Source organism: Danio aesculapii, chromosome 8 (assembly GCF_903798145.1).
Source record: "Danio aesculapii chromosome 8, fDanAes4.1, whole genome shotgun sequence".
NCBI lineage: Eukaryota > Metazoa > Chordata > Actinopteri > Cypriniformes > Danionidae > Danio > Danio aesculapii.
Genome location: NC_079442.1, coordinates 30,144,432 through 30,163,106, shown reverse-complemented (window position 1 = coordinate 30,163,106; position 18,675 = coordinate 30,144,432). Strand labels below are relative to the sequence as shown.

Genomic DNA, 18,675 nt, shown 5'->3' with positions numbered 1-18,675 from the left:
AAACAATTTTGATAAAATAAAGATTTGTTTCTAAATAAAATATCCTTGTTATTCCATATGAAATAATTGTGGGGTGAAAATTTGTGTTTATATACCAATTTTCATAATAGAAGGGCTCGTCTGGTTTCTCACAATGCATAGAACGTGGCGTACGGCGTGGTGATGTCATATCCGCGCTCCGGAAGCTCAAGCTCGTCGCTGGTTAAACCCAAAGCCTCTTGTGTACGTAGAAGCCAGGAAGGGTCGAGTGTTTTTCTCCCGTCTATCGCTACATATAGGCAGTGACATTTGTTTAAACACTCGTGAACGTGTTCGAAGATCGTCTTTAGTCAGAAATGGACTCTTCTGGACAGGGTAAGTGTCGTCTGTGGTGAGTTTTCAATGTTTTTTTCAGCAGGTGCAGTAAAGGTGCGTGTCAGTGTGTGGGTGGCGCTTATAAAAAGTGCAAAACAGACCGTTTAAACGCTTATAAGAGAGAATTATATGGAGTTCTCCTTAATATTATTAAAACATTTATGTATGTGTTTCTTCGGGTTAAAGTGGGGTGTTAAAAATTAGGTGTACTAAATTAACAAGAGCTGCCAGCGCAGTAATGGAGCAGTCGACCTGATAGCTGAACATGTAGTGTGTTGACCTTTTTAAACAAAACAAACAGGCTTTACTGTCTGGCTAAGGACACTAATGTACAACATCTGATATTGTGCCTCTGCTATAAAGTGGACTTTCTGGAATTGCATTAATTGTGTTACTGATTTTAGCTTGGTATTTTGTTTATTTAAAGTTGTAGGAAACAAAATGAGGACGACGTAGAAATCTCAATGAAAGTGTTTATTCAGCATAGTAGTCTCAAAGTACATGGCAGTACCCTGGTTTCATCTGAGTCAGAATGAAGCCTGAACATTCTTAAACTCAAACCTTTATACTGTTTCAGATGTTACAGTATAACAGTGTAACTTGCCTTGCCTTTCTCTATCTCTCTATGTTAATGCAGTTTTAACACTATTGATGAGATGGTTTTTCTGTGCACCACACCCATCCCCATTCTACAATTGTTACCGTTTGGTTGAGATGTTGTCACATCAATTAATGCAGAGACAAACAAACATACAACAACACAAAAGCATGGATATCAGTTGCTGTATCAGTTTATCAGCACTTTTGAATTCCCAAATTATATTTTTTTTCCTTTAGGCTCTTCAATGAATGCAGGTGTAGCAGATGGAATGACTCTACCACCAGGCGTGACCGAGGAGGAGGCAGAAGAGATGCAGATGGAGCTCATCAAGGTACCATAGATTTATCCTCCTCCATATTTACAGCACAATCTACTGTTAATTTGAAATATGTGGAAGATTATTTAAAACATCATCTTATTGGGAAAGTTCACCAGTGAAGAAGAATTCGAATCTCTTAAATTTTAATTCTATATATAATGTAAAAGCTGTTGAAAATTAGAATATATTATTGGATAATTATTATATATATTTTTTTTTTTGGCCAAAATGCTCCTATATTTAGTGCCATTTTGGTTCTCTTTGGAGCTTGACAGTGAATCACTCTCTGCTTTTGTGTATAGAAAAAGATGAACTTTGATATTTGATAACAATGCCATGTGTCATGGTTGTGGTGCATTTTTTTATGCAAAGCACAAAGATTTCTTTTTGACTGAGATTTTAGCCTTTCTGAACAGAGCAAGACTATCATACATTTATGAACCTTCGTTTACAGAGGGTAACCGGTAAATTATAATTCATGTAACAATATTGTGTATAGAAAAAAATGTGTAAAATGAGATGTTGTCTTAATGAGATATTGAAAGATATAAAGATCAGAGTGAAAACTGAGTATGTGCCATGTTCCATAATTTGCCAGTATCTTTTAAAACAGCAGGTTTTAACTGTTTGTCAGCAAAAAAAATTTATTACATTGAGTCATTTTCATTTATAATGTAATAATATTTAGTATGATCAGTTTTTGTTAAATACTTACAGATAATAAGTGCAGCTCAGTATCTTTATTATTTTTACATAAATATATGTTACAATGACTGACAATGGAACTTTTATTTCAACAGTTTTTAAAATTATTTTTTGTTTTTGTTTTATGGATCATGAAGAGGATCAAATGAACTAATGAATCAGATAGGTCTGAAACTCTAAACTTTAGTTGTGTCATCTTGTATTTCACTGTAAGGTGGAAGATGAGATTGAGACACTGAGGCAGGTTCTGGTGGCGAAGGAGAGACACGCAGCTGAGCTCAAGCACAGACTGGGCATCAGTCCTCTCTCTGAAATCAAACAGAACATCACCAAAGGCTGGCATGACGTGCAGTGCTCCAATGCGTGAGTACTTCTGTCTGTTAAAACACTGTCTCATTCTTTTGTTTTTAATCTCACGCTGTGTTTCTAAACATGGGCTGTCTGAATCTTTTAACAGGACCCTAATAGGACATTTAATTGTTTAATCTTGAGTTAGGGCTGTTAATTAAGTTAAATGAATTACTTGCTAATGTAATAGTTGTGTAAAATGTTAATTTACTACATTTATACAACTCGCAGCATGTAACCAACAGAATGCAATTATATACCTAAGAAGATATTAGGCATAATTTAGATTTTTTTTGTCTTCTGTTTATATTAAGGCTGCACAATATATTGTTTCAGCATTGATACGCAATGTTGAGTTGTTTTTCTGCAAGTGTTTTTTGAGGCCTGAGACTGTGTGAGGGTTTTTAAAGCATTCAGCCATAAGAAGTTGTACCATTTGTAACTTTGACAAATTAAAAACGATAAATTCTACTGAATTGTTTATAAAATGAAGACTTTTCAGTATTATTTTACATTTGATTAATTAATTACAGTATACCTGAATACAGTTTGACGCCTCTGAAAAAGTAAATTGAATAATTTGTATCTTTTTCTCTATTGAATTTATCTATACTTGTAGATTGTTTCTTATATTTTATGCATACTCACTTCCCTACAGAATCATCCCAATCAGTCTAAAACTATAAATTCTTTTCAAATAGTTATTGAACACATCTTGTGAAATTCTATTCATATTGCAATATATATCGCAGAACAAAAAAATAATATCACAATTTTCCAATATTGTGCAGCCCTAGTTTATATCATATAATAGAAGCCATATCAAACAGGCAAAGAGTGCTTTGTATCACACAAACAAAGAGCCATTCACTTTGTTTTTGAATCAATCAACTGTTTGAAGGATTGGAATGTAAAACATTTACCACCATCCACTGGCACTTTTGGTTTCTTGTTTAGAGTGGGATTTAATAATAATAATGATAATAATAATAGTAATGTGGCGCAGTGGGTAGCATGATCGCCTCACAGTAAGAAGGTCACTGGTTCGAGCCTCGTCTGGATCAGTTGGCATTTCTGTGTGGAGTTTGCATGTTCTCCCTGTGTTCACTTGGCTTTCCTCCAGGCGCTCCGGTTTCCCCCACAAGTCCAAAAAACATGTGATATAAGAGAATTGGGTAAGCTGTAATTGTCCGTAGTGTGTATGTGTGAATAAGTGTGTATGGATGTTTCCCAGTGATGGGTTGCAGCTGGAAGGAACATCTGCTGCATAAAACATATGCTGGATAAGTTGGCGATTCATTCCGCTGTGGTGACCACTGATTAATAAAGGGACTATGCTGTAAAAAGAATGAATGAATAAATAATAATTATAAAATCATATTTCCATCAAAACGATAAAGAAGACTAAACTGAAAAAATTGAGCTAAAAACCTTGCAATATTTGATGTCTTTTTTTGTATTTTTCTAATAACTCACATGTAATTAAATATTTGAACTTCTCAGCAGCCCTAATTTGACTATATAATGTATATACTTTGTATATTTGCATATACATGTATAAAATGTATAAATAAATATTGTATTAAACAATGTACATACAAGGTTTATTTATACGTACACAATATCTCTGCAGTTTATTTTCTCCTATGTTGATCACTAGCATGTCCGCTAATTCCAAATTAAGCTTCTTTTGTTTCAGTTTCTATTAATATTTCTGTATTTCTGCTTCTAGTTATATGAGAACCTCACAAACTCTTGGAGATTTGAATCGTAGAGTTACTTCATCTAATTTGTGAGTTTTCTCTCTTTCTTCTCCAGTAGTTTCTATTTCTTGGTCTGTTTGCTACAGTAGGTGTGGACTTGCTGCCCGCTTGTTTCTGTTTCACTTGTATTCTTAGTGCCCTTTCCCTGATCCTTTGCCTGCTGTGTGATCCTTTTGCCGTCTTGTTTCTGTTTCATCTGTATTCTTTATGCCTTTTCCCATGATCCTGGATAAATTAAACATTTCAGTGCTTGCTTTCCATAAGTGGGACTTTGCCTTGTCTCAAAAAAGGATCACAACAGAGAAAGAAGATCTGATCATATAATAGAAGTAGTATAAGTTTACACTTCAAACCTGTTCTGTAAAATCAGAAGAAATAGATATTAAACGCATTAATCTGTAATGTTAGTCTGTCCTTTTTGTTTGTAAATTTAAGGAGGGTTCCTCAATATTACAAGTCAAAAGTATAGCATATATTAGTTCTCAGTGTATTTTATTATGTAGTTAAATCTTATTGATTCCAAGTTCCACTGGCCATATTATGTGGTTGAAAACATCATTGTCATTGGGCTTCAGCTCATAAATGAGTTGGGGTTGGGCGATGTTGGGGTTTGGCATCGTACGATGTCTAATGTGAAACAAAATATTCATATGAATAATTAATTCATAAAGAATTAATTGCGACACCGGCTCGGCATCATGATGGACGATGGGATCATCTATTGACCCAACCCTAATATGAGTATATGTAAATGCTTGAAAATGATTTAAATGAACAGACATTCCCTCTCAATTGAATATGCTGATAAATCTTGGCCAAAAAATTATATCTATAACATGGGGTTTTATGATTTCTCTTCTGAAGAATGTTTTGAGGTAACTGCTAGGCTACATGTAAGTGGTGTATACATATCTAGGCAGGGTGTTAAGACAGCCAAGCCAAAACGCTTGAAAGAGAAGTCAAACCTGTTTTAGAGGTTTGTCGACATCACTGGCTGGTTGTGTTTGAAGTGATTTGCATTCACATCTCTGTTTGCAATTTCCGGTCATGTAATCTTTGAAGTTTTAGGCTTTTGTTTTGCATTATGTCCAGCACCATTGTCTTCTTAGCCCATTAATTGTGTCATCAGATGAAGATTGCAGTGTGCTGAGTTTACAGCATTTATTAAAAAACAAAAAACGTTTGCATGAATTATATCTGTAATGTCAAACCTTTGTGTTTGTAGATACCTTACAGCTTCAGCCACACTTGAGGACATTGGACGTTCTGATGCGTAAGTTTGAATTTTAGTTTTTGTTTGTTTATTAAAATGTTTACATATGGGGCATGCAGAATATAAGAGGATACAATTATTCATTTATTTATTTTATTTTTAGATGCAATTGTTAATCAAACTGGCAAATTTAAATCTAATGTTAAAGCAGCACACATAAACGATGCTGCTTTTTGTTTTCTGTAGTGCAGAAAACTGGAATGGCATTGTGGAATACTTTCAGAAAAAATGCAATATACTGTATAATGCGAATATTAAAACCTGGCAAATTTGTAATAAATAAATCACCACCTAATAATAACAACGTATTGGCTAGTGTATAATAGATAAAACGCTATTTAAAGGAGAAGTTTGTGTGAATGAATTGTGCAACCTCTTGTGTATCTTATCTTACTATATGAAAACATGAACTTCATAATTTTTATCATTTAAACAAAGAGAAAAAAGTATTACACCGGTACTCGAGCATCATGACAGCCCATCAAAATAAACATTTGCCTTTAAGACATTGTGCCCGAAAAAAAAACCATTTATTGTAGTGCTTAAGTGCTTAAAGGTGCAATTTTTCCTAAAAGTGCACCACCATCCAACCACCAAAAAAATAAAGCACTAAATGGTAGAGCTGTGCAATTAATCAAAAATTCAGTTTCGATTTTGGCTCCTAACGATTATGAAAAAACATTAATCGAGATGAACGATTATTGCATCATATACCGCCCCCTTTCCAGTTGTACACATTTGTTGCTCTGCAAAGCTCAGTTTCACGTGAAAATTACTAAAAGCGTGTACTGTAATGTAACTTTTGCAGCATGGGAGGCGCATCGTTCATTCATGTACACTCCAATCATTCATGTTTTTAAAGCGCGAATGAGACCGCATGCTGTTGTGTGTGTACGCAAGTGCGCTAAGCCTCAGAGACGAGCAGAGCACACACATCTAAATTCAGCTTAATGTGAGCACTTTAATGGTCAAATAGGTGTCAAAACGCGGTGTTTAGTGATAGTCATTTGTGTAATAAACAAATGAGTTGAGAATCAAGAGACATGAGAAAGAGAAACCATTAAACAGAACCGCACTGCTCTTAAAGTGACAGTGCACAGTATTCCTGCTTTTATCATTATTAATCAAACAACAAAAGGACAAAATCACTCACTGCTCTTGACTGAAGGACCTTTATAGCTATAATTAAAGTTTTTTTTCTTACAGTAAAAATGCTTAAAGCACAGTATGTTTCATATTTTATTCTATTGTATTTATTTCCCTTATTTACAGGGAGGAAAATAACTGTGTATATATACAGTTGAAGTCAGAATTATTAGCCCTCCTGAATTATTAGCGACCCTTTTCCCCTAATTTCTGTTTAATGGAAAGATTTCTAAACATAATAGATTTAATAACTCATTTCTAATAACTGATTTCTAATAACTGACTCTTTGCTATAATGACAGCACTTAATATTGTACTAGATATTTTTCAAAATACAAGCATTCTGATTAAAGTGTGATTCAAAGGCTTATAAATAAGTATATGTAAGGGTAATTTGGCAAGTAATTGTATAACACTAGTTTCTTCTGCAGACAATCAAAAAACATATTGCTTAAGTGGGCTAATAATATTGACCTTAAAATAGGTTTCAAAATGTTTAAACCTGCTTTTATTCTAGCCAAAATAAAACAAATAAGCCTGTCTCCAGAAAAAAAAAATTATAGGAAATACTGTGAAAAATTCCTTGCTCTGTTAAACATCATTTGGGAAATATTTATTTAAAAAAAGTGAATAAAAAATCACAGGAGGGCTAATAATTTTGACTTCAACTGTAATTGTTTTGAATAATCATGATTACAATTATGACCAAAACAATCGTAATTTTGATTTTCCCATAATTGAGCAGCCCTAAGAAATAGAATAAATAGAACATCGTATGGATTTAGAAAAATATCAATCTGGTTTCAGAGCCCCCACTGAAATGAGTTGAAAAGCTTTCTCTTCAGATGTGGAGACTTTAATATTGTAACAGCACTGATGTCACTGGTGGCTAGAGAAATCGAACAACAGGCTTCTCAGTTACACAAACACAGTTTTTTTTTTTTGTGTCACGCGTTAGACCCTTCAAATGTTGAACAAATCGGGTCATAATTTAAAAGGGTATAATTTTTACTCTTAAAAAAATCTGGGAGATTTCCTATTCAAAGATTTAAGAAGGAAAAAAAATGGCAGAGATTTACTTTTCTTATCGAAACCATGATCTTACTGAAGTCAAACCTTCCCATATCTGCTGTACCGAGTAGCGTGTCAGATGTGTGGCTCAATAAATTTCAATGCTGTGGAGTACTGTCTGATATCAGACCTTGAGATGACAGTGGGTTCCGGCTATGAATGTTGTGCATTTTGTGAAGGGTGTAGTCAGTGTTTGTGCTCTGGGCATGTGCTAAGAAAGCTGACTTGGAGAACACATGATGGGATTTTCCCCAAGCAAAGTGGCTTAGCCTTACCTAAGGTCATTAGAGGACTGTGAGTGAGCCTTGTTTGCTTGAAATAGTATGTGTGAGAGGATGACAGGATAGTGTATAAAGTTTATATGTTTTTGAAAAGGTTTATATACACTATAAAAATGGTTAGTTGACTGTACTTAAAATAAGTGGGTAAACCTGTTGCTTTTAAAAACAATTAATTGACTTAAAATAAGTGGGTAAGCCTGTTGTCTTAAAGTCTTTTAAGTAAATGAACTATGTGCATAATTAAATCAACTTAACAGTTCTAATTTAGAATGGGTTTACTCCCTTATTTAAGTAAAGTCAACTTGTCACAAAATTTAAGTCAACAGGTTTACTTCCCATTTTTTAATTCAAGTAGTCACTTTTTACAGTGTATTTTTGTTTATGTCTCTGCATATGTATGTGTGTTTGTGACTAGTGTGCATTTGTCTGTGAATATAAGGTGTATACAGGGTATATATGTATGTAATTGGAGGGGGTTTGCGTGTTTGGTCCTGGTGCAGATTGTGTACAGTAAGATTTAGACAACAGCATCTGGTGCAAAAAGAGGGACAGACTGGTGTTTAAGTAGACCTGTTCTTAAATCAATAGTTACACGTTTGTTACAAACTATTACACTATATATTAAGCCTTTTTATGCAATGTATATGATCCTGGACCACAATTTTCTTTTTTTATTGAGATTGATACAAGCTTAATAAATAAGCTTTCTATTAATCATTGGCTTATTAGGATAGGACAATATTGAACTATTTAAAAATCTGAAATTGAGGGTTCAAAAAATCTAAATGCTGAGAAATAAAGCCTTTTAAAGTCGTCCTAGATAAGTTTTTAGCAATGCATATTACTAATTAAAAATGTAGTTTTGATATATGTACAGTAGGGATGTATTTAATAATATAATGATTTCTGGCATAATAGAAAAATCTATTATTTTGAACAATACAGTGTGTTTTGATTATTGCCAAAAATATATCTGTGCAACCTAAGACCATCACCTAAGTGATCCAGGGTCACTCTAGATTAAGGAAATTAATCAAAAGTGACACTAAAAACATTTATATTTACAAAGGTCATTAAATGCTGTATTACAGGGTTAATACACCCGAGGATTAAAATCCTGTCCTCATGTTGCTCCAAACCCATGCAATTTTTCATCAGAACACAAAATGAAGATATTCTAATCAAGTTTTCCGAGATATCTGTTCTTTTTATTAATGGTGTTTATAGTGGAACAGTATGCTTTTGTATTTATTTGTTTCTCACTTGTAAGTGATGCTAGATGTTTAATTTAAATCTGTAGATGAATGTCAACATTTTAAACTGATAAAATAGAAATGCTCTTGGTGGATTCACTTCTAAAGTTATATTTTATTGCTGTCAGCTTCTGTCAGTTATAATTCAATGCCAGCTGTTGTGTTCGAAATATACCTGGCAACTGCTAAAAGGAGAAGTGCTTGTGTGTTGTTTCTGTAGCTATAAGAGGACTCAGGAGACTTTCTCTCAGGCCGGTCAGGTGACATCAGCTGCGTTCTCCTCTATGGGCTCCGCCATCAGAAGCAGATTTGGAGAGATGAGGTAAACTCAGTATTCCTCCTCTTATTCATTCTCTCACTGTTTCTCATTCTTCCACTGCTAGTCTCCAATCATCATCCTCTCCTACCTCAAACCTCCATTTCATCACTGCCTCAGTGATTGCTCTGATTCCCTCAACAAAGCTTGGTTTATATGTATGAATTCAGATTCTCTATTCGATACCAGTCTTTCTAAAGATCAAATGTCACTTTTATTAATGTATCAAGACTACATACATGGAAGCTAAGCATGTGAATACTTAATACATATTATTGTAATTGTTGATGTTTTACAATGTGTCAAGTTTACTTTTTCACTCCTTTTGCAGTATCTGCATCTCAAATGGCACACTATCCACTATGTACTTAAGCACTTGCACACTCAACAGCATAGTATATGTACACTTTCAGAAATAAAGGTATAGGAGCTGTCACTGGGGCAGTAGCTTTTCAAAAGGTACGTATTTGTACCTGAAGAGTACATAATGGTACCTCAAAGGTACTTTTTAGGTACATTTGGCCACTAATATGTGCCTTTGAGGTATCAATGTCGACTCTTTGGGTACAAATATGTATCTTTTGAAAAGGTACTGCCCCAGTAACAGCTTCTGTGCCTTTATTTTTGAGAGTGTATTTGGTGTAACACTACTGTTTTTTTTTACTAAGCGGAAATTCAAACTGTTTCCCTGATGACGTTTGACGGTTGCCAAATGAGTGAAATAAATGACCAAACTACCAAATAATACCTGCCATGAGTAAAACCGCATTCACAATTGGGAGGCCCTATAATCACTCTCGTAGAAGAATTTTGCTTTCACAATCCAAAATAAATAAAGTAATCATACATCAGTGTCCGAAAGCTCCACCTCTGCCGCTATGTGAGCAAAGCAGCATCTGTTGAGTGTGTGAAGTCTCCATCATTCCACATTTATTTTTAACAGTTGAACAAGTGCATCATTCTCTGGGTACTTATTTTTATCTGGGTATAAAAATAAGTGCATCTATTATTTTTAGAGTTTTCAGTGTGAATGCACTACTTACACTATTTATACTACAAAATGGCACAGAATAGTGCATAAGTAAGCAAATTGGGATGCACCTAACACTTGCTTAGTCTGTAAATGAATCAGCCATTTTAAGTGAATCATTCGAGTTAACTGAGTTGACAAAGATGATTTATAAAAGCGAAAACAAAAAAATAAAGCAAATTGTCTTGGGATTTTAAATGAGGGAGAAAAACAGGATAAAGTGTACTAAAAAAGCAGCAGTGCAAAGCAAAATGAGTCAGAACAAAAGACTTCTCTGGGGAATAATGGACCACCAGAGGAAGTCCCGTTTAGTGCTAAAATTCTGATATTTATGTCCTCCACATAAAACTAATTTCAATAACAGAAGTCACAGTAGACATTGTGTGGTCACCAACAGACACGAAAGAGAGGACAGAATCTGAATGTTGATTCAGTGACTCACTCAAGACAGAGACTTGCCATGACAAGCCTAAACCAGTAAGGTACTAGCGTTAAAATCATGCTCAGTATAAAAATGTTTAATTATAATAAAATCAAACAATACAGAGATATCATAAGTTGTCAGTATCGCACACCGCTAATGGAAGCTCAGTTTTTAACCTATATTCTGCCATAATGTGAATGAGTGAACAGGAAATGCAGCAAGAAAAAAAACACATTGATTTGTGATAGATTATGTATGATAGATTACTTTAAAATAGTGTGCTCTGATGAATAATGCTCTGTTTGAATTAAAGTGGGCTGAGTTTTGAATTTTTAAATTGAAATGAGCTTCTAGTATTCATTGAAATGTGAAGCAGGCATCTAGATTGAGTACATATTTGACCAGGCATCTGTCTTCATATTAGACCTGAGACTATTATTCAGCAGCCACTGACTCTCAGTATCAGTAATAATGAGGTATTTGTATGCTGGGAAATCTCCAGATGGTTAAAGTAATGTGAGCCGTGTTGAGTGGCGAACAGCTTGTTTTGAACACCATGTCAAGGAACACAGCTTATCAAAATAAGACATTCTGCTCTGCTTTAACACAACATGTTAATTTACTGAGCTTCTCAAATGTGACTATAGCCTGGTCTTTGCTTCTCTGACTAACTAACCTTTAATGCACACTACTGTTCAGATGTTTGGCTTATTTGGTCAGAAATAATATTGTAAAATATTTAATTAATGTAAATGTTTTATATTTTAATATATTTGAATATGATGCACGGTCTAGGGATGCTCAATACTGTTAAACTGCCGATCGTTAACCAAATATTAACTGTTTAGTCAAACTCAATTCTTGGAGGGCCGCAGCCCTGCACAGTTTAGTTCCAGCCCTGCTTCAACACACTTACCTGTAGGTTTCAAACAAGACTGAAAGGCTTATTTAGTTTGATCAGCTGTGTTTAATTAGGGTTGGAACTAAACTGGGCAGGGCTGCGGCCCTTCAGGAATAGAGTTGGGCATCCTTGTGTTAAATGGTCAGATTAATTGTTTTTATTAAAAAAACAATAATAATTGAGGTGTCTATTTTGTGTCTGACACATTAAATATTGCATTTAATTATAAATTTGTGATTTATTTTAACATGGAAAGATGTTCTGTTGTTAATATGTTCACAACAGCATAGAAAAAAAGAAGAAACTAAAAAAAAAGAATAAAATAAATAGTCCCGCCCTAGATATTTTTCACTTAAATGACAAGTTTAGATCAAAAAATGAAAACACTGACTGGATCCTTTTTAAGAACTGGCATATGCATTTTTTCCCCATCATATGTTTATTTTCTTCAGTCAAATTAAAAATCTGCATTTAATTAAAGCTCCACTGTTATTCTTATATCATGAACCTCAGTCAACATTTTTAATAGAGATCATTAGTTTAAAGATTGTCTTGAGCGTCTGGTTTTTCCTTAGAGCTTGTGTGCTTTTCTTTTGTCTCCCTCGGTTCATGCTGCGTGTAATGAAAGACAATGACGAGGCTCATATGTTCACTTTTTGTAAAGTATAAGCTACTCTAGCATATAACTATTTAGTTGTTTAATATAATATTGCATTAATTAGCATACTTTTTTATATATTTAACTTGTATATGCACTTGTACACAGCAACAGTATACAATGCATTACTTTTTCATACGCATTTGTAAACAGCACCTTATAACTTGTATATTTATAACAAATCTGTACATACAATTCAACATCCGGAGGTTTTTACTAACTGCATTTCTGTTTAATGTTTATCGTCTTTTTCATATTTATTTTGTTGTCACTTTATGTACACTGGAAGCTTCTGTAGTTAAAGCGAATTCCTTGTGTGTGTAAGCATACTTGGCATGAAAACCGATTCTGATTCTGATATGCTATAAAATGAACGCCTCAGTTTGGTGCGGTGTTATCATTACGCAAAAATCTAAATCATTGGATTTATTTGATTTGTAGATTATGTAGGCTATTTTAAAAATGGATCTTTTATAAGAACTATTAATCACTGTAATTTTCCAAATGGATATAAGGTTGGTTTGTTGGTTGTACACTAAACCATCACAACTATAACCTATTTGTTGTACTTATGAGCGGTGCCAGATGAAGAGAAAATCACGACTCTCCAACTTGTGGCCGACTTGTTTCCAAAGCAGCGCACATTTCAGAAAGTTTTGTTTTGCTGCTGCTTTCTCCAATTGTGCAAATAAACAGAAGTGTTTATGATGCAGATGCAGGACAGACGCTAACGGTGAGGTAGGTTAATGGTGAATCAGTTATTATGAGCATCCCTAATATGATCCTTCAGAAATCAGTTGTTTGTTTTTATTTCCAGACTCTTTGGTGATTTAAAAGTTCAAAACAGCAGCATTAGTTTTAAATAGAAATCTTCAGCAACTTTATAAATGTCACTGATCAATTGAATGCGTTATTACTGAACAGAAGTGTTGGTTTCTATTGAAAACTTGTAAACTTACTGACCTCAGACTTGGAGCGGTAGTGTACGTCAACATCAACTAACTTTCTAATTTGCATTCTGTGTTTGCCCAGCTTTTTTTTCCTATGCTTTTTTAAATCTCCTTTGTCATGTATACAGTAGTTTTACTGTTTTGAGGTCTTTGTGGTTGTTTATTGTTGTATTTTTCTCCTCACTGCTGCATTTGGCTGCTCAGGGCTCTGCCATACTCTAACTCTGGGTAAGAGCTTTTTACGAGAGCCTGCGCTGAAGACGCACATCTTGTTTTTCAAGAATATTTTATGGTACCCATGAAACACTAGATGTATCCGAACTTGTATTTTATGGAAGTCTCGTTCTTAAATGTCATTATACAGTGCCTATGAAAAATCATCATACCCCTTTGAAATAATGGTCTTATTTGTCATATATCCTGAAATCAAATCACATTCCACATAACTTTTACAGCCTTTAAAATGTTTTTGTATCCCTCTGCTAACCTGTGCCTTTCTCCAACTTTATCCTGAAGGTCTTTTGAAAGCAGGGTGTAATTTGAGTAAAGGTATAGATTTTCATAGGGTATGATCATTTTTTATAGGCGCTGTATGATAGATATGATGTCCAGTGTAAAGTTTGCTGTGATGCCCTAATAAGTTTTTTTTTCTTCTTCATTGTGCTCTGATCTCTTTCTCTGTGCTGGGCTAATGCTGTCTGCTCCGCTAACTCTGCCTGCTCGCTCTGTCTCCACAGTAGCAACCTTTCCATGCGTCACTCTTTAAGTATGCCAGCGATGAGGTAAAGTACTTCTCTCTAACATTCCCTCTGCATATTAATATCTGGCTGAACCTTCTGGCCTTTGTCTGATGTGCAAATACTTGTAAAGGTGTTAGAAGTGTATGGAACAATTTCAACTTTTCATTTGAACCATATTAGACCTGCCGTTTATGTAGACTAATCAATCTTTAATAAATGAAAAGGTGTTTTTAAGCAGGAGAGATTGACAAATAAGCAGATTAAAGTCTTTAATCAGTGGTGATTAAAGTCTTTTCATTGGCTATTTAATTCATTAACGCCATAGACGCATGTGCGATTAGATATTAGAGTTTCCTCTTGTTATGCTACAGTTGACTATGTAATCATAGATCTTAAGCCCGGCTCTCTTTTTTTTTTTCATGCTTATAGCTTATCAGACTATAAATTTTAACTCAACCATTGGGTTAAATAAATAACTCAATGTTTTGTATGAACACAATCCCCATGTTGAACTGTAAGATCTCAGTTGTCAAAATGTCTAAACAACAATCAAGACAGCAAATGCGCACACACACACACACTCACGGAAGACTCATCTAAAGTTGACATCATCAGTGACATATTCAGTAACCCAGGATATAAAATGATGCATCACAGAAAACAAACAATCCAGGGTTCCCGCCCTTCTTGAAAGTACTTCAATTTATGGGTTCAAGGCCTTGAAAGTACTTCACTAACACAGGCCCTAGAAAGTGCTTGAGATAAATTTGTTCATGGTTTTATTTCAACTATTATACTTGTCATAAACGGAACAAAAAAAGCAGACATCCTTAAATAAAAAATCTTATATTTAAGTCTTGTACAATAACACTGACTAATAACGCTCATTTTTATCAATATTTCAGAAACCCCATTTGAATATCACTAGTAGGGCTGCAATGATTAATTGAGATTTATTTTGTCACAGTTACTAATTGTAAAGGCTTCTCAACACCGCGTTTCTGCATAGAACAAAACTGCTGCAACTAAACAAAGTTATGCCAACTTTGGGCTAGTTTAAAGTTCTGAGCTTATGCAAAGAGGCTAATATGCAAGCACACTGGGTTAAAGCTTGATTTAAATTATGGCTGAGGCTATTAGGGGCCTTTCACATATCCCGTCTTTTGTACGTGCAGGTTTGTTATTTCTAATGGAGGCGCACGGCTTGTGTGTGCTTTTTGGCAGCATCATGAACGCGGCACACAAGAAGCACAAAACACTTTTTTTTCACTTATTTTTAAGTCAAAATAGAGATATGGATTGTTGTTTGTTTGTTTTTTGTTATTGTTTTGTGCTGAATTATTTGGTTACTGAGCAGCATTAAATAACACTTTAAATATGAGGAGTTTCATGTGATTTTCTAAACTAGTAGTGTTTTAAATTTAACTAACGCATAATCATCGTGATATCATGATTATTCCTCAGACTATAATTGTACAATTAAAATCTATAATCATTGCATCTCTAATCACAGTATTGAATTCAGCAAATTGTATTAAAATTCTTTGAACATGAGTTTTTTAACCGGTTTAAACCGATGTTTTGATGTGAATGTTAAGTGTAAGTGAAATGTTAAATACAGCAAGGCATTTCATGTGCTGGGCTGAGAATTACAATGGTGCTTCATTTAAAGTGAATGGTGCTTTCAAAAGTCCTTGATTCTACTGTTCATGAAAGTGTGGGAACTCTGACATCCTGTGGCATTCATTTCACTCTGAGCAGATCTTTTATAACTAAACCAGATTTTTTTTCAACATTTCCCTGAGGGAGTTTGAAGTTGTCCTGCTGGTTGTGTTATAAGGCTCAGAGTTCAGACTGCATGATTTTAGCCTCGATTTTTGACTTACCGACAGGTTTTGAGAAATCGCAGACAAATGCCTGAAATCACAGGCAAATCAGTGCTTTTTCACTCGAGTAACAATCACACAGTGTGAACTATCAAAGACGGGATCTGAGAGATTCACCGATGAGTGGCCAACACTTGTGAGATATTTGGAATGCTAAATACTTGGAGCTGTCAGGGATTCAAATCTAGTGAACTTTGTTCTGATTGAAAGGAACATTGGAGATTAACTACAGCCAATGAGAGAGCAGCATCCACTAGTGTGGGTATCTGCAGGCCAGTGGGAGTTTGGGGAGGAGTTTAAACTGCTTATTTTCTGTCTATTTGGACCCAAGAAATTGAGGAAAGCTAGTGTTAATTTGGCAGGAGCACTCGTGTCTGTTTAACAGGCCATCTGAGCAATATCAGAACCGAGTCGAAAAAGAAAAAAGTTGAGGAGAAATTGCCAATTCCCGTCAAACCCAGGTGAACAAAATAAGTTCATTTTCTACCCCACTAAAGTCTTCTTTCTCATTATGTAGTTAATAACAAAAGATAAACTACGTGACCTCATGATGTTTCCATGTCACTTCCTGTGTGTGTTTTTTGTGAGACGTAGTTTGTGGACTAAGACAAAGTTGTCGGCGATTCTTTCTATTGTAAAGTCATGCAGTGTGAAACCCCCTGTCACCGATCCATCTTGTAGTGTAAACAAAGCAGTGATGAAACGCTAGCCCAGATTGCCATGCAGTATGAAAACATCTGTGACTTCTTGACTTCTTTGAAAATCCTGCAGTCTGAACTCGACACAAGTGACGTCACTGCAGGAAAGTGTCTGAAACCTTCTGTCACTTGCAAAATGTCATTCGAGGGAAAATTTGATCACAACAACTATAAATCTGCTGTCGGTGAACACGTCGAACCAACAATACAATCAAAGACCTCAGATTTTGGATTTTTCAGCCGGCCTTTCATTAATTGTGCAGGACTTTTTTTCTCTTTCTTAATGTAAATGTAGGAAGCATTTTCTGATTCTAACAGAACAAAACATTTACTGATAATCAAGATGCAACTTTCTTTTTCTCCCTGGGAAGCAAATGCTTTTTCACTTGGCTGCATAAACCCTATCAGCACTGCTTCACCTAAACTGCTAGGAAACTATTCCCTAGTCTTTTATTAAATCCTTAAAGGTGTTTGTCTGTTCCTGTCAAACAATTGAGGTTGCATGTTAACTGCAGCTAATTATGATTAGTTATTCAATTTGAAACTATCTCCTCAGGAACTCACCAAGCTTTAAGTCTTTTGAGGACAAGGTGGAGAACATGAAGGTTAGCTCATTCTCTCTTCACAAATACCTGTTTTTGCTATGATAACGACAATGATACATGTTTATGCTTCCTCCTTTTGTTATTACTCCATCCATCATGTGTTTTCCTGTTTTCCTTTTTAAAGTACAAAGTAATGGGCCGAGCAAACGGGGAAAACGACCATTCACCAACCAGCAACAACGCACCTATGTGAGCAAGAACTGACCTCTGTGATCCACTATAACGCTCTACCCAAATACACTCCTTCACTGCAAACGAATGTACAGATGCTTTAATCAGCGAAGATGCCACCGTGATCACTGTAACGTCTGAAGACCGTCACCCTCGTGAATGCATTTTAGCCAAACAAAACATCTCCAATGAGCATGGTGGAAACCCCTTTTTGGGTCTATTCGGTTCTCTTCTATGCATTAAAAACTACCTTTAAATGTATTCTGCTGTTTTATTTAGTCAAACAACAGGGCTTCTTTGACACTTTACAATGGTCTGTTACGATCAGCATGAATATGTTTGCATTGTTCACGCTGAGAATGTCAGTGAAAGCATCTTCGACCTGCTGTAATGATGCTGTTTGTTGTTGTTACATGCTTCCCACTTTGACTATTGCACTTGTTCTTACCCTGCTTGTTACTCAGGGCAAAAGGTGCTAAAGCTTTCCTCTATCGTGACTAGTCCCGAGCACCGTCTCTGAAGCTATGTGCTCAATTATTCACATTATTTTATTGTCTTGTCTTTTTTGAACTGTTACTTTTTAAAAAAATGCTACAACTGTTCATAAAAGATGTTGAAAGATTCAGACTACGCTCACCTGCCCGGTTTGTTCTCACTCATTTTTGAGTTTAATAGTTTTTGTTTTGGCCACAAAGAAAATCAATTTATTTTGTTAAATGTTTTGCAGTAAATAAGATCAGTTTTTCTTCTTGGTTGCCTGTATTTTAGATTGCTGTCTCATGTAGATTTAGCAGCCCCCCCGGCTCATTAATCATTACTGTAACTGTGATCATGAAGGTGTTTGAATATGGGCTTTGAAAAATTAATTGAGAATCAAATACCAGGCTAACATTTACTGGTGAGATGATTAAATGTAATGATTCTAATCTTTAATCCTAATATTGTATTGGGCAACAAGGTCGAGTTCACTGTGAGGTGATGGAAAACCCATTGTTATTGATTTTTGTTTTTTGTTTGTTTATTTGTGCTGATGGGAAGTTTGTGCCATGATCTGTACATGAATGTTACCAATCTGACCTACTTACTGTATTCATGTTGGATGCTTTTGGCTGTAATGTACTACACTGTTCAGGGTTTAATAAAGACCGAAAAGTCAACAGGAACACACTAGATTGATCTGTG

General features: G+C 35.0%; 1 protein-coding gene across 5 annotated transcripts; it reads left to right on the top strand.

Annotated features, from left to right (window-relative positions):
• Positions 1-186: 186 nt before the first annotated feature.
• On the top strand, positions 187-18,660 carry tpd52l2a (tpd52 like 2a). Of its 5 annotated transcripts, XM_056463671.1 has the most exons (10): positions 187-354; positions 1,192-1,286; positions 2,194-2,342; positions 4,060-4,119; positions 5,316-5,363; positions 9,335-9,436; positions 13,598-13,621; positions 14,131-14,175; positions 17,274-17,322; positions 17,447-18,660. In XM_056463671.1, exons 1-10 carry the CDS (start codon positions 336-338, stop codon positions 17,513-17,515), a joined length of 660 nt encoding a protein of 219 aa, XP_056319646.1. In that variant the 5' UTR covers positions 187-335; the 3' UTR covers positions 17,516-18,660. The 5 variants fall into 5 exon arrangements, with proteins under 5 accessions (XP_056319646.1, XP_056319648.1, XP_056319647.1 ...); XM_056463673.1 differs by lacking the exon at positions 4,060-4,119; XM_056463672.1 differs by lacking the exon at positions 13,598-13,621.
• Positions 18,661-18,675: the final 15 nt, after the last annotated feature.

Bases quoted from the DNA above. Each gene is read 5' to 3' on its own strand.
- tpd52l2a (XM_056463671.1), top strand. The intron at 5,364-9,334 runs GTAAGTTTGAAT...TTGTTTCTGTAG, and splicing joins GACATTGGACGTTCTGATGC to CTATAAGAGGACTCAGGAGA. The intron at 17,323-17,446 runs GTTAGCTCATTC...TCCTTTTTAAAG, and splicing joins ACAAGGTGGAGAACATGAAG to TACAAAGTAATGGGCCGAGC.